A 17,035-nucleotide genomic window follows, 5' to 3' on the forward strand; every position below is an offset into this window, starting at 1 on the left:
CAAAATAATTGTTATGACATTTCTTTTGCAACACAGTCATTAATTTTTAAAATGTAAGTAAAACGAAAGAACAGGATATAGAAGTTTGCTATTCCTCTTTAAGACACCCTGCAACAGAATATCACCTTTAATCCTGCACTTTGTTCGCACCACTCTATCAGCGGAATCGCATTACAGGCTTCAACTCTCCAGCAAAGGCTTATTTTCTGCCTGGCAAAATAATGCAATGTGGATACAAGGACTGGCTATCACCTTTAATTGTTGATAGGTATTTAAGACAGCATGCCATTCACTTGACGTTTCACACAGAAAGCATTAGAGGAGGCAGAGTCATTGAAACAGTCTGCAGAAGGCTGCTTGCTGCAGTTCTTCATGTTAGTGAGACTGCAAGTTAGAATTATAGAATTGGGAGAGCTGTAAGAGTTGACTGTGAGCTCAGTCGAAGCTTTTATATCAAGTCAAAATTGTAGAATGTCTTGTAGAATGGACAGATTATTGTTCCTGATACTGGCTCAACTTTTAACAACTGCTACATGTGGTACAGATCCTGATTCTGAAAGTGAAGAAAGTGATGAAGGTAAGAGGATTTGATCTAAGGACAGAAAAGGTTATATGTTGATTGATTTAAACAATTGTACAAGGTGGAACAAATTGATTTCCTGTATTTGCTTCTGCAATCTCAGAAATCTACTTTGTAATTAGTTTTTTTGCTTACAATGTCAATATCCTTTCAAATGAAAAGTGAAAATTTAATGACATTTAAATGCTTTTTCAATTATATTTTGGGATTTTTCAGTAAACTTTAACTAGGGGTTTAAAGTACTCAGTTACCAAGCTATCCTGCTGAATGCTGTATTCAAAGGCTGTCTGACATCCAAAGAGTATAAAACAGTCTGACAGGATCTTTTTTTCCACACTTTATCATTCCAGTTTGTTCAGATTCAAGTATCAAGCTCTAGAATGTAAATTGAGCCAATGAGTGCAAATGTGTTTAGTCATGTACAAATGATCTTTTCTTTGCTAATATTTGCCATTATTATTTGTTTCCAACCATATGCAATATGTGCTGGTGTTCCCCATAATCACTTTTTGTCAATGGCCACAACAATGACTGCACTCCAATGTAATCAATTGGCTGTGAAGCAGTTGAGATGTCTTGAGGTAAATATATAAATCAAATTATGTATATATTGTGTGACACTACACATAGCATACCTTCCCTTCCTTCCTTAATGCTTTTCTCTGGCAATGCTTTCTTTGCATTACACCTTCTTTCTCTCCCTCTCTCTTTCTCTTATGATGTTTTCCTTTCCTTACTTGGATCTCTCTCCAATTCAAAACCCCAGATTGATGGAGTAAGATCCTGGCAACTTAAAAGTATTCACTGAATTTCTTGGAAAATCTAGTTTTTTTTAATGTTGTATGTCCTCAGCAAATCTTAAACTCTTGAGCTGTTTTGAAACCTGATAGAATGGTAACCCAAATCATGGAGGACTCGTCATGTTCTTTTTCACATCGCCCTCCTCACTTGTCCTTCTCTTATCTTCCATTGATAGTTGAATGCTGGCATGTTAATGTAGAGTAGTTGAATTTTAACTGTGGAGACAGCAGAGACCTGGCGCAGGACCTAATGGGGAGCTTATTGAGAGGTCTGGACCATATTACCTCTGATCCCATTTGGATAATGCAGGGCAGTTTCCTACACAAAACTGTGAGGAGTGTCTGTGTGATGAGGCTGACAGGAGGAAAAAATTGTATGGGAGCCCAAGAATGCTGTGGAATTGGTTCTTGAGAGAAAGAGAGTGCTGGGGAGGACAGTTGGCAGCTGATGCGTTCCAATGTTTCTACGATACTATGAAGGGGCGGAGGCCCAGGAAACCTTGCAGAACCGAGGGGATTACACCAGCTCCTCCTGGCTCGAGGTTTCTACATTTACATTTCCACAAGTTACTTTTTTTTTAACAGTTCACTTGTTTCCCTCTAACCTTGCTGTGGCTCCTGCCATTGTCCCCTGAGTGGGCTACCTGAATTGGAAAGTCAAAAATGTTATTAAAGCGATAAATACTTCACTGCACTGACTTTTCAAATGTGCAGAAGGGTCCAACACACCTCTCTTGGTCTCAGTTATGTTACAATGGTGGTGGCAGTGAATGGGGAAGGGGAGAGTGTGCTATGGGGGCGGGTGAGTAGCGATGGAAACTATCCGGGAATGATGTGCAATCACACACCCCACCAAACATTGTTAGATTTTAAGATCTTCCTTAATCCAAAGAATTTTCAAATTAATCTGGACAAATGAGAGGTGATGCATTTTGGTAGATCTAATTCAGGCGAGAGCTATAAAATAAATGGTAGAACAATCAGGAGCATTGACACACAGAGACCTGGGAGTACAGATCCTTAAAAGTGGCAGCACAGGTGGAAAGGATGGTGAGGAAAGCATATGGCATGTTGCCTTCATCGGACGGGGCATTGAATACAAAAATTAGCAAACTGTGTTAGTTATATAAAACACTGGTTAGGCCATATTTGGAATACGGTGTTCAATTCCAGTCATCACACTACCAGAAGGATGTGGATGCTTTAGAGAGAGTGCAGAAAATGTTTACCAGGATATTGCCTAGTATGGAGGGTATTAGCTATGAGGAGACATTGAATAAACTGGAATTTTTCTTCCTGGAAGGACGGAGGCTGAGGGGCAGCGTGATAGAAGTTTCTAAAATTGAGTAGGGTGACCAGTTGGAAGCTTTTTCCCAGGGCAGGAATGGCAATTACAAGGGGGTCAAGTTCAAGATAAGGGAGGAAAGATTCGGTGGAGATATGCGGGGTAAGTTTTTTACACAAAGGGTGGTGGGGGCCTGGAATGCCTGCCAAGTGAGGTGGTTGAGGCAGATCCGTTAGCGACATTTAAGACTTATCTGGATTAACACATGAATAGAGGGATATAAGTGGTTGGTTTAGATAGGACAACATGATCAGCGCAAACTTGAAGGGTCTGTAAGTACGCTGTACTGTTCTTTGTATGGAGGACAGTCATAAAGGCTCAACTGATGATGTTGGTGATCAAGTTATTAAAACTGATTTTATTAGTGTTACAAATAGGCTTACATTAATATTGCAATGAAGTCACTCTGAAAATGCCCTAATCGCCACACTCCTGTGCCTCTTCAGGTACACTGTGGGGGAATTTAGCATGGCCAATGCACCTAACCAGCATGTGTGAAGAAGCCAGAGCACCCAGAGGAAACCCATGCAGACGCTGGGAGAATGTCCAAACTCTGCACAGTGACTCAAGCTGGGAATAAAACCTGGGTCCCTGAAACATTCCCGCCCATAAGATAATTGCTGATAAATCCTGCTGCTAGAAATACTAGGGGTCAGCACAGCAGTGATTCCTTTCATTACAGGAATTATTCTCCATATATATCTTCTATTAACGAATGCACAAACTTTTTCACAAGTACATGCCTTTCAATACTTAAAACTTACTTATATCTTTCCAACAGTTTTTTAAAACTATCAATTGACTTTCCTCAACAGTCACAGGGCCAATACCTTTACATTTAAAAGAACTCCTTAGAACTAAGATATCCCATTGTACATTTGGTACAGAGTAACTTCTATGATTATTGAAAAGTGCATAGCAAAGAGTAAAATTATATTAGTTGCAGAGTATGGTGAGTGTATACAGGAGGCTGCCAAGAGGGACAGTACAGATTGATTTATCAGCAAATTTAGCAGAACTGGATAAGCATCTGCCAAAAAATTGAGAAACCAGTTTCTTTTATTTCTGTTGTGGGAGTGGCGCTGCAAGGCTAGCATTTATTGCCCATCCCTAATTGTGCTAGAGAATTTGGTGGTAAGCTCCCTTCTTGAGCCACTGCAGTCTGTGCGGTCTGGTACATTCACAGTGCTTTTAGGGAGGCAGCTCTTGGATGTTGACCCAGGAACAGTGACATAGTTCCAAGTCTGGTTGACACATTGTTTGGACACATTGTTTGAAGTTGCTGTATGACAGATGTGGAGGGAGATGATATTTGCCAGAAACTGGCCAAGCAGATTGCTAAGAGCTTTCCCAAGCTCTTCTTAGAATCGCACCAAAGGTCCCACTACAGCATTGGGTGTAAATAGACTGAGCACAATAAACTTCTCCTCCTTATCCAGTCAAAATATCTGGAATCAGAGTAAGGGGATTAATTTAAACATTGTGGTGCCACTCTGAGCACCTACCAGTGCAACAGGAACAAGGTTGAAGAAAGTGCCAGTCCAGGTCTTGCCAGATTCTCAAACCAAGGGGAAGCCCCTTGACAAACCTGGGTGCTGAATGTTTCTGGAGTCCAGCCCACTAGGTAGGAAACAGGGCAAGGCACAAGAAATTCCACCTTGGGAATGTAGGATTTATTAGTAGGAACAGAAGCTCCACTCACCCCATATTCAAAGCGCTAGAAAATCTCAGCAGATTTGGCAGCATCGATGGAGTCTAATATGACTTCTTCAGAACCACTATGTTGGAAATTAATGGCAAGTGGATTTTCCACCTCCTTACTAATGTCACATTTCAATTGAGCAGAGCACAAATTGTAAAAGAATAATTATTGAAATAGCCATACTATCTTATTTTTCAAGACTAATACAACTAAGCAATGATGTATATTTAACAGACAGGAAGGAGATTAATTTAAACAGCCCTGATTTCTCCCCTGTCTATCCATCGATTAAACTGAAAGGTATTTTTGATTTCCCCCAAGCCAAAACTTGGAGTGTTCCAATTCTCTATGAACAACTCTCTCAGCAAACTCAAAATAGGATCAAATAAAAGGATTGGTTTGTTTCTCACACAAAGAAACGCAGGTTGCACTCATATAATAAAAAGAGAGATAAGGAGAAAGGGTGGTTCTGGGTGAGACCACGATTAAAAATTGCACAAGTCTGGATTTCAAAATCAAAAGTCCAATGGCGTATTTCTTCAGAGGGTGGTTGGCCTCTGCATGGTGCTCCAGAAGTGAGGACTTCCATGATAGGAAAAGGCACGTACGGTTGAATTAATCTTGAAGACACCAGTTCCAATGTTTCAGTAGCTCACCGTCTAGGTGAGTGACAGAGTTCTTTCTGTTGCTACCTGTTTGAAAGGAAAATGGTAGCTGCTCGCTTGGAGTACTGTTTCTCCTTGGAGGTCAAGCAGTAACTGACAGTAAGATCCAACAGCTTATAAATGTGAAGGAATTCAGATAGCTCAAGTCTCTGGTCATGTGACAGGGTGATTTCGGGTTGACTAACGAGAACCATGGTTGAAACCCATTGTGTTTTGGAGCAGGTTATGGTTGGGCCATTAACACCACATTGGAGGTTTGAAGAACAAACAGCTTCCAGCTGAGGCAGACATATCAGCTGATATTCGCCCATCCCACTGTGCTAATTTTTTTTTAGTGCGGTGGGTCGGGAGATTCTCACCTCAGCTGACTGTTTGCACCCGGCTAGCATCTCTCGGCAGCGTCAGCTCCACACTGGAAATTGGCGAGGAGGCACAAAGACCATTAAACAAGTCATTTGCGGGCTTGGGGCTAAAACCTTTGGGCTCTTGACTATCTTTCGCTGCACATCCTCTTCCCCCCGTCGTCAGGAGTATTTACTCCAGCAAGGTTTACAAGAGCTTCTCACATTCAGAGCTGGCATTCTGACATCACTGGAATGGAGAGTAGGCAATTTGGGGAGTTGGGGGAACTGCCCCCTGGGCATTGGCATTTTGGCACATCCCATTGGGTGGGGCAATGTGTAGGGATGGGTGGTTCCACTGCTACTCTGCAGACAGGACCGGTGAGGAGATAGGAGGGAGGCCAGCGTTTGGGGCAGGCTGAGGGGGAGTGGGACTGGGGAATCGGGTCGGAGGGGGCTGGAGATTGGGATGGACCAGGAGGGGGGGTGTTCAGAGCTGGCCTGGGAATTGTTAGGGTGGGGGGGGTGCGAGGGGAGGAGGATGGAGGCCCAGCATTGTGGAGCTGGCCAGCAATTGGGAGGCTGGCAGTGCGGGGCCACCACACATGCACCGATTTCAACACTAACAGATCAGTGCATGTGCTCTACTCAGCACTATGTTGCCAGCCTCCTGGGTGAGGATAGGCCCTGGCCACTGAATTTTAATGCTATTCATTTTATTGACCTCTGCGGGTCAGAGTGTGGGAGATTTTTCCCTGAACTTCTACTTCCACTTAAAAAAAAGTGTGATATACTCCAATTTTCAGGTAAAATCGGCAATTGGTAAACTTTTGAGAGAATTCAAACCATCATGGCTGGTGGCTGAAGCTCTGACTTGGTAACCAAAAAGGGTTGGTATATTTCTTTGGAACTTATTTAGCCAGCAGTCAGAGGACAATAGCAACTCTTCAAAGATAACGAGGGGTCTGCTGGCTTTCTGAAGGTTAGCAATTTTAAGAAAGATCTTAAAGTTGAGGGCTCAGCTAGTTTTCTGAAAGTTAAGGAAGATCTTAAAATCTACCAAAGAGTTTCAAATCATTAAAAAGCTAATGCAAAGTTAGCAGTGGTTCAGAGCAATGGCTAATCAGGGTAAAGCCTTGGCCAATTTTAAGATAAAAATGATAATTTTATAGAGCAGCCTGGTTGACATGGATATACATCTGTATTTGCCTTCCTGTCTCATCCAACATACCTCCAGGAGTGTTATAGAGCAAATCTTTTCACTGAGCCACATAATGTTTGATTTATTATTGTCACATGTATGAGTATACAGTGAAAAGTTTCTTGTGCATGATAGAGACAAAGCATTGCATTCATAGAGAAGGAAATGACAGAGTGCAGAATATAGTGTTCCAGTCATAGCTAGGGTGTAGAGAAAGATCAACTTAATGCAAGGTAAGTCCATTCAAAAGTCTGACAGCAGGGAAAAAGCTGTGCTTGAGTTGGTTGATACATAGCCTCAGACTTTTGTATCTTTTTCCTGACAGAAGAAAGTGGAAGCAAATATGTCTGGATGCGTGGGGTCCTTAATTATGCTGGCTGCCTTGCCAAGGCAGTGGGAAGTGAGTCAAACAACACTGAGGCTGGTTTGTGTGATGTATTGGGTTATATTCACAAGCTTTGTAGTTTCTTGCGGTCCTGGGCAGAGCACAATCCATACCAAGAATGCTTTCTATGCTGCATCTGTAGATATTGGTGAGAGTCGTGGCTGACATGCCAAATTCCCTTAGCCTTCTGAGAAAGAGGCATTGGGGAGCTTTCATAACCATGGTGTCAGCATGGAGAGACCTGGACAAGTTGATGATCTGGACACCTAAAGACCTGAAGCTCCCGACCACTTCTATTTCATCCCCATTGATGTAGCCGGGGCATGTTCAATGTCCTTCATTTTGTTGACATTGAGGGAGAGATTATTGTTGCTGCACCAGTTCACCACGTTCTGTATCTCATTCCTATACTCTCTCATTATTGTTTTGAGATCCGACCCACTACAGATATTCAACAGCTTGATTAAACAGGTAACCTTTAAAGAACATATTCAATGTGGAATGAGACATTTAGAGGTGGAGAGGCTTTGGGATAGAATTCCAGAGCTGGAATATTTTAAAAAGGTTTTAGAGTGGGAGGATATTCCCTAGATGGGAAGGATTTGAAGATAAGATGATTTTTTAAATTGGGCCATTGCGGAACCAGGAGCTAATCTAATAAGCAAAGGCATGGATGAGCCAAAGCTGGCTGGAGGTTGCCCAAGGAGGAAGTTCAGGCATTCTGAGCAACCTCAGGAGTGCTATTAACTATGACTCGGTGGTGGAATTCTGTCCAACGTTACACTCTCGTTTCCTGGCCTGCTGCCCCTTCCAATAGTGATGAGAGAGAAGCTGACCTTGAGCATGAAGATGACACCAGGGTGATAAAACCTCTCTCAGACATTAGAATGGGAGTTTTCTGCCTGCTTCTGCCCTTTGCCAGCCTCACCCATCCCATAGTTAAAATTGTGCTTTGTCATTGACTTAAATTAGAACAAATAAGAGACAAGGTTTTAGCAATCAATGCATCCGCTCAACAATTCCTAAGGGAAATATAAAAACAGAAAATGCTGCACGGGCTTAGCAGGTCTGGCAGTGTCTATGGTGAAAGAAAGAGTTAGATGTAATAGCGAGAGGAGGGAAGAAGAAGCAATATGATCTCTGATCGGGTGGAAGGGATCGAGGAGAGATTAAGTGACAAAGGAGTTGATGTATCAAAGAGATGGCATTGGGACAAGTAAGGGAACAATTGTTTTGTGGATGTGTGAATGGGAAAAGCTGAGTCACCACCAACAACTGGCATTAAAAGAGAGTGGACAGAGATCCTGACCTAAAATTGTTGAACTTAAAGAAGGCTGTAAAATGCCTATTTGAAAGATGAGGGCTGGTATTTTCCAGTTCCATCCACCACATAATTGGAAATACTCAAATAAAGTCAATAGACCTTTGGTTGGTCTGTCAAATTTTCCATCCTGCTGGTGTAGATTCTAGCTACGGACCCAAAATTGCTGGCAAAGGTATTGTTCCTTTAGCTTATGTGGAGCTTCATTACAGCAGTATAGGAAGTGGAGTGAAGAATTAAAATGACAGACCACCAGAAGCTTAGTCTTGTTTGAAGTATAAATGAAGATATTCCTCAAAGCAGTTACCCAGTCTGTCTTTGATTTTCCCCAATGTAGGGCAGACAAGAGAATAAGCAGCGAATACACTGTAATAAGTAGAAAGAGGTGCGAATAACTTTGATGGTGTTGGTAGGAATGCCTGAGACTTTGAACAGTGAGAATGGAGGAGATGAAAGAGAAGATGTGGCATCCCCTCTGTTTGCACAGGAAGGTGCAGACAAGCAATATCCTATTCAGGCCCAGGACTGGGGGATGGGTGAGAGCAGAAGTGCGGGAAATGGAACAGACTGAGTCAAGTTCAACCACCGTGGGAATAATCCTAGGCTGAGAAAAAGGAAGACATATTAAGAGCAGAGGAATTAGGAGCCAAAGTAGGCAATTCAGCCCTTTGAGTCTGGTCCACCATTCAATCAGATCATGGCTGATCTCCTGGTCTCAAATCCATATCCATGTGACCCATTTTATAATCAGAAATGTACCTATTTCCTGCTTGAAATCATTTTAATGATTCAGACTCCACCTGGCTATGGGACAGCAAGTTCAACAAAGTCACCATCTTCTGCGAAAAGTGAAGAAATGGAAGATTGTACTATCAGGCTGAGACATTGAGAGAATGACAGAACCCTTGCAGCAAGCTGGATGTGAGAAGATGTGAAATAGGCAAGGGTAAACCTGGTACAAATTCCAATGAGGTTGTTCTATTGTTAGTCACAAGAATATTTTATTCTAGAATGACTTGAGTCCCATCGCAACATCTGTCTATCAACTGTACACTTGTGGTTCAGTACTGCATCTGAAAGTTACTTTTCTCGAAGGCGCTGAGAGAGCAGTAGAATGTAAAGGAGTAGGGAAGGAATTCCAGAGCTTAGAGCCTCAGCAGCTGATCAGGAGAAAAGCCTAATCCACATGCCAGTAACCCTGCCAGTAATGGTTGAGCCTTTAAATTTCTGACGCAGATGCAGAATCATAACATTGCCTGGTGATAATTAGGCTTGAGACAGGCAGGGCAAATGGTGTGTGAAGCATTGGATCTGAGATTCAGTCAAACCTGATACAGGATGTGACAGTGCAGCTGCACAAACAGGAAAGTTTTTCTGTCTTTATAACCGGGGAATGATGCAAAAGGGCAAGAAAGAGGGAAGAGAAGAAAAATAAATACCAAAAAAAATGTTTCTGCAAGTATTGGTAAAACACAGTATTAAGTTACTCTGCATTTCTTTAATAGCTCCATTAAGATTAATATGTGGAAGAGGAAAACTTTGTACCACTTGGATTTTGTTACTTATGAAACATTTTGTATAGTAAAGGTTTATTTATTAGTCACAAGTCAGCTGACATTCACACTGCAATGAAGTTACAGTGAAAATCCCCTAGGCACTACACTCCAGCATCTGTTCAGGTTACACTGAGGGAGAATTTAGCATGGCCAAAGCACCTAACTAGCACATCTTTTTGGAGTGTGGGAGGAAACCGGAGCTCCCGGAGGAAATCCACACAGGCACAGGGAAAAGTTGCAAACTCCTCACGCTGTAACCCAGATCCCGGGCGCGGTTAAGATCAGCGCTAACCACTGCCACCGTTTGCTGCTTCGTTTACTTGGTATTCTACAGTTGCTTTTGTTCATCAATATAATTAAAATCATTGTGTAAAGAGCATACTTAAGATTTTCAGGCATCAATCAGTTGAAACATGTCGACTGCAACAAAAACAATAAACCTTCCTGTTTTGCTCCAGCCGTGTGCATCCAGCCGATCCCAGGTAATAATAATGTCACTTGACCTCTTCACTATAACAGATGGAACTGACCAACATAGGTTGCTCTCCCATTTATCCTGTGTATTCATTATATAGCTTCATGGGTGACTACAGAAAGCCGTGAGAACGTGGCGTTTGCTGCCACAGATTAGTAGAAGCAGCAGAAGGCTGCTTTCAAGCTGAGGGTTGTTAGAAGGAGAAGGGGCAGGGTGACTAGAAATCGTTATAATGGGAGAAATGGAATTCTTCCCTCAGTGGGTGGGGGGCATAGCAAATGGAGCCCAGCAGCTGCCTAGATCTGGCTTCCCAGCGATGGGGGTGTGGTGTTGGAGAGGAAGTGTCCAGGATCAATTTTAAACTCCATGTCAACACCGCCACCACTGCAGCTGTAGGCTAAGAGGCTTCCCATTGACTATAATTGTCCAGCAGCCAAGGCCTTTAATAGTTTGTAAATAGCAATGAGAGGTGGAAGTTCTCTCTCACTCTCTGTCTCTCAAGCTTGAAATGGCACAATGGAAGATGAAGAGTATTTGCTTCCTATGTTGGCGAAGCTGATTCTTGGGATGAAGAGTATTTTATGAGAAAGGTGGGCCCACGTAATAGAGTTTAAAAGAATGGTTTGGTCTTACTAAGCGTATAGGATTCTGAGGGGACTGGCAAGCTGGATACCGAGAAGATGTTTCACTCCTGGGGGAATCTAGAACTCGAGCACAACTTCAGAATTAGGTTCTCCCATGAATGAGGAGGTATTTCTTCTCTTGGGGTGGCACTTTGGTTAGAACTGCTGCCTCAGTGCCAGAGACCTGGGTTCAATTCCAGCCCCAGGTGACTGTCAGAGTGGAGTTTGCATATTCTCCCTGTGTTTGCATGGGCTTTCTCCGGATGCTCTGGTTCCCTTCCACAGTCCAAAGGTGTGTAGGTTAGGTGGATTAGCCATGGTAAATATGCAAGGTTGTGGTAAAGGAGTAATGGAATGGCTTGTATGGGATTCAGTGCAGACTCTGAGTAAATGGCCTCCTGCACTGGAGGGATTCAGTTGTTCTAATGTGGAGGTGGTTAAGTTTGGAATTTTCTTCCCCAACAGACTGGAGCTTGGATGGTCTAATATATTTTGAGTAAGGGAGTCAAGGGTTATAGGAACAGGCAGGAATGTGGAGTTAAGGCCACATCAGATCAGCTAAGATATTATTGAGTGGCTGAGCAAGCTTGAGGGGCCAAATGGCCTACTCCTGCACTTATTTCTTAAAGTTTAAAGTTTGTTTATTTATTAATCACAAGTAGGCTTAAACTAACACTGCAACGAAGTTGCTGTGAAAAATCTCCAAGTCGCCAGCACCTGTTTGGGTTACACTGAGGGAGAATTTAGCATGGCCAATGCACTTAACCAGACTGTCATTGGAGTGTGGGAGAAAACAGGAGAACCCAGAGGAAACCCACACAGACACGAGGAGAACATGCAAACTCAACATAGACAGTGACCCAAGCCAGGAATTGAACCTGGGTCCCTGGTTCTGTGAGGCGGCAGTGCTAACCACAGTGTCTCCCCAATGTTGCTAAATATTGCAATACATTGATCTACAAAGATCCAGGTACTACTTTATAGATAAAACTATACAGATGTGGAAAATAGTTTGGTACACCTCATTATTGAGTAATCCTAAAATTTGGAATAAATACACTATCTTCACAGTTGTAATTGTCGAAATAGATCATTTTGAATTTTGTGGTATTCAGCATGAGCCAAATTACCATGTAATTCGATATAATAGCAATAAAGCAGAATAAATGTGCAGTACACAAAGGTTAACAGGTAACTGTTCACTTGTGACATGATCTCCAATCATTGTCAACATCAAGAATCTAATATGTGAATTAAAAGTAGAGCACATCAAAACTTGAAAGAAAGAACATGCATTTACTTTGCACTTCTCATGGCCTCGACATCATAAAATACATCCACATCAATGATTTACTTTTGAAGAGTAGGCCCTGTTGCAATGCAGGGCAATTAACAGTTGCACCAAGCAATGTCCAATAAACAGTAATAATATAAATGATCAGATAATCTGTTTTAGTTGCTGATTTGAGGAATAAATGTTAACCAGGCAACTTGGGTGTCCTTCAAATAATGGCGTGGAATCTCTTACATCCCTGTCTACATCAATGGAGACGAAGTAGGAAGGGTTGACAGCTTCAAGTTTTTACATGTCCAGATCACCAGCCTGTCCTCATTTTTCCCCTCCATGCCAACACTATAGTTAAAAAAGCTCATCAACACCTCTACTTTCTCAGAAGACTAAGGAAATTTGGCATGTCTGCTGTGACTCTCTCCAACTTTTACAGACAACCAGAAGACAGTTTGGTATGGCTCTTGCACTGCCTAAGACTGCAAGAAATTTCAAAGGGTCACAAATGAAGCAGTCAATCATTCAACCAGCCTCCCATCCGTTGACTCTGTCTACACTTGCCACTGCCTTGGCAAAGCAGCCAGCATAATTAAGCACCTCATGCACCCCAGACATACTCTCTTCCATCGAGGAAAAAGATAAAGGTCTGAGAACACATACTAACCAACTCAAGAACGGCTTCTTCCCTGCTGCCATCAGACTTCTGAATGGGCCTACCTCGCGTTAAGTTGATCTTTCTCTACACCCTAGCTATGACTGTACCATTACATTCTGCAATCTCTTTTCTTCTCTATGAACATTATGCTTTGTCTATATAGCATGCAAGAAACGATATTTTTCACACTATACTAATAATGTGACAACAATAAATAAAATTAAAAACATCCACTTGTCAGCCCAGGTGTGGGGCGGGGGAATTTTCTCAATGCTTTAGGGATGGGTTTCTTAAGGTAGCAGACAATTTATTAAAAAATGCAATGGAACAGCTCCACAAGGTGTTCCCTTCTCCTTTACCAGAGATGTCTTCACAGCAATGAAAGCAACTTGGCCAGCAGTGGTGGGAAACCAATGAAAGTACTTCTGGAGGCAGTGTAGCAATGATTACCATTCCTGCCAGAATCTCCAATAGTGCAGTATTCTCTCAGTACTGCTCTCGATTATACACTTCAGGAGCGGGACTTCAATCCACCATTTTCTGACTTATGCCGAGTGTCAACTCCCTGTCCCCCAATCCAGGGCTGATGCCTCTAAGCTAGGATAGATCCATGAAAATCTAGCTGTTTTATTTTTTTGAATTGAATCCAATGTTAGTTTGTGGTTAAAGATGAATAGGTTTTTCTTGGAAGTAAAGCCGCTATGTAGCTTTGCAAAATTACAATTACAACATGAAACACATTGGTATGAAATTGTTTGGTTCCATTAGTTGAGAGAAGGTTCATTAATGTTCTACTCAACCTTGCACGCTGCTGGTGGGCATGCGGCCAGTGTTGTCAGTTAAGAAATCCCCAGTCAGATATTAGATTCAGAGGTCCAAAAAAACTGTACCCAGAAGCACGTTTCTTCAGAGTTTCCTTAATGTGTTTCACATTCAGCTACATCTGTATTAGCAAAGCTTTTGCCTGCTAATATTCTTACACCTTTGTTAGACCTTTGTTATTTTAAGGTTGTGCAAAACATGACTCTGAACAAAGTGGTCTGCAGTTACTGTACTGTTCTGTGGACCGTTAATAATTCCATTTTCTGAAAATAGCTTTAAGTAATTTTTTAAACTTCAATCACTTTGTGCTAAAAGGGAACCAATAATCAACATAGAAAAACAACATAGGTGATCTTTGCAATAGTCTGATAATGGTGTCCACGTATATCCATGGAGATTTGCACATCCAAGTGTCAATGCCTGAGCAATAAGAAGGCACAAACTCAGGTAAAGGGATGATGCTTTAATGCAGAGATGAGGAGGAATTTTCTCAGCCAGAGGGTGGTGAATCTGTGGAACTCATTGTCTCAAGGTTATGGAGGCCAGCTCATTGACTCTCTTTAAGACACAGATATGTTCTTGATTGATAAGGGGATCAGGGGTTATGGGGAAAAGGCAGGAGAATGGGGATAAGAAAAATACCAGCCACCATTGGCTGAGCAGACTTGATGGGCTGAGAGGCCTAATTTTGCACCTATGTCTTATGGTCTTTACTGATTCAAGAGACAGAAACTATTTGTTCCCTAAAAAGGATACTGAGTGACTGGAACTCTGAAATCTGCTTGTGGAAGAAGTTGTAGAACAAACAAGCAGCATGTGGGGAAATGAAAATTAAAATGCTTATTAATCAGCTGAATCCCTGTTCACTCATCAGATAGTGAGCCACTCCCTCTGCTACTCGCACTCGGGTCAAACTGCCTGAGGTATAACTGATCATAATCTACTTCAGGGCCAATGTCCTCCGTACTGTGATTTGAGTTAATCTCCTAAATAGCTTTGCAATATTTTAAACTCTCTGGTGGCACACCAAAACAAGAAACAAGTAAGATTTCACACTTCAAGATTGGAAGGGGGCTCACTTCAAAGGGAAAGAGGGGAATTAGCCAGATTAAAATGAATTAAAAGATTGATAGAATGCTGGGTGATCCTGAAGGAGTGGGTGTTCTGTGCATTCCAAGAAACTGAAATGATAGAAAAGCAAAGACTGTACTCAGATGATGGACAAAGCAGCATTACCACCAAGAAGCAGAGGCTGCTGCCGGAACAACCTAGGATCAAGCAGTCACCCAAAGTGCTATTGGGTGTGAGGTTCACATTGGGGGCTGGGGGGAGGGTATGGGGTGGGCAGCTGTCAGGAGCCACCCTCCATCCCATACCCCTACCCTTATTCGTGCACAGATTAGGGACCTTAGATTATGCACCCCTCTGGCTGACATGTAACCTGCACAGTCTTACCAGGCATGCACATTGCATGACTGGAGTTGGAAATATTGCAGCAGAGATGGGAAGAGGCTCCGAAGTGGGGGGAGATGGGGTAGGAATGTTGACAGTGCCAAGCTGAACATGCTTCCTGTGAAGTTGTCGAGTAACAGTCCCAACACTAACCCTCTAAATTTTCAGGCCCACTCACCTCCTTCCTCACCTCCTGTGGGTGCAGATGATTCCAGCCTATATTACGTTTAGCTGGCAATACAATTACCAGGGGATTTAAAATTTGAGGCAAGAGATACAAGGGGTGAGGAACAGTCATTTTACACAACGTGTGGTATAATAACCTGAAGCTTCAGCCTGGTCTATCCAGGAGAAAATATGTGCATGAATAGAGTTGGGATAAGAACAGAATCAGCTCTACTCCTCATTGTTTGCACTGGCTCATATATATAAATTACTTTTACTTTTCAATCATGCACTGCGTGTATCGCTGACTGGGCCAGCATTTATTGCCCATCCTAATTACCCTTGCGACAGTGGTGATGAGCTGCCTTCTTGTACCATTGCAGTACTTGTGATGTAGGTACACCCACAGTGCTGTTAGATAGGAACTTCTAAGATTTTGACCCAAACACAAGTGAATGAATGGTGGTATATTTCTAAGTAAGAAGTTTGTCAACAGGTTAAAGTCCAACAGGTTTATTTGGTAGCAAAATCGGGTGATCTGGCATTCAGAGCGCTGCTCCTTCATCAGGTGAGTGGGATTTCAGTCCACAAACAGGGCATATAAAGACACAAACTCAATATTTCTAAGTCAGGGTGTTGAATGGCTGAGAGGGGATATTCACGTGGTGGTTTTTCCATGTGTCTGCTGCCCTTTCCTTCTAGGTGGCAGCGGTCGTGGGGGAAGCCTGGAACTGTAAGGTCCCAGTCAGCTAGCAGCATGCCACGTTCCATGCTGCAGATTGTGTAGTGCATGGAAAATGCAACACAAGGAAATGGCAATACAGTGCGAGCGGTTTTGTACAGCTGGCAAAAAAAAACTTCAATCTCATAACATTTCATCAGAAGTAACTAAGGCAGGGACAATTCTCTGACTTTAAAGTCTGTACTCAGATGATGCAGCTGGGTTTCTTCAGTCCCACTGCAAGAATGACGATTTGGCACCAAATTCTCCATTTCCATTGGCAGCAGTGGCTGGGGAGTTCTGGCTGATGTATTGTTTAACAAACTATCAAAGGATATTGGTAAAAGAATGCAAAGAAAGTGAAGATCTAACTTCTACATCCTTTGAAGTTTATCTATTAATCACAAGTAGGCTTACATTAACACTGCAATGAAGTTACTGTGAAATTCCCCTAGTTGTCACACTGCGGTGCCTGTTCGGGCCAATGCACCTAACCAGCGTGTCTTTCAGATTGTGGGAGGAAACCAGATCACCCGGACGCAGACATGGAGAACAGACAGTGACCCAAACCAAGAATCAAACCCAGGTCCCTGGCGCTGTGAAGCAGCAATCATAGAATCATAGAACACTACAGTGCAGAACGAGGCCCTTCAGCCCATCAAGTCTGCACCAACCACAATCCCACCCAAGCCCTACCCCTATATCCCTACGCGTTTTACCCGCTAATCCCTCTGACCTAAGCATCCTAGTACACTAAGGAGTAATTTTAGCATGGCCAATCAACCTAACCTGCACATCTTTGGACTGTGGGAGGAAACTGGAGCATCTAGAGGAAACCCACGCAGACACGAGGAGAATGTGCAAACTCCACACAGACAGTGACCCGAGCTGGGAATCGAACCCAGGTCCCTGGAGCTGTGAAGCAGCAGTGCTAACCA

General features: G+C 42.7%; 1 protein-coding gene across 1 annotated transcript in view; it reads left to right on the plus strand.

Annotated features, from left to right (window-relative positions):
* The first annotated feature begins 327 nt into the window (after nucleotides 1–327).
* The window catches only part of ca9 (carbonic anhydrase IX), a 91,472-nt gene continuing 74,764 nt past the window's right edge, over nucleotides 328–17,035 (plus strand). Inside the window, exon 1 of the mRNA XM_080196864.1 lies at nucleotides 328–577. Coding sequence (XP_080052990.1) covers nucleotides 472–577 — 106 coding nt within the window. The 5' untranslated portion in view covers nucleotides 328–471. The remainder of the gene's footprint in view (nucleotides 578–17,035) is intronic.

The sequence above is a fragment of the Carcharhinus amblyrhynchos genome, chromosome 1 (assembly GCF_965287045.1).
Source record: "Carcharhinus amblyrhynchos chromosome 1, sCarAmb.v2.hapA, whole genome shotgun sequence".
NCBI lineage: Eukaryota > Metazoa > Chordata > Chondrichthyes > Carcharhiniformes > Carcharhinidae > Carcharhinus > Carcharhinus amblyrhynchos.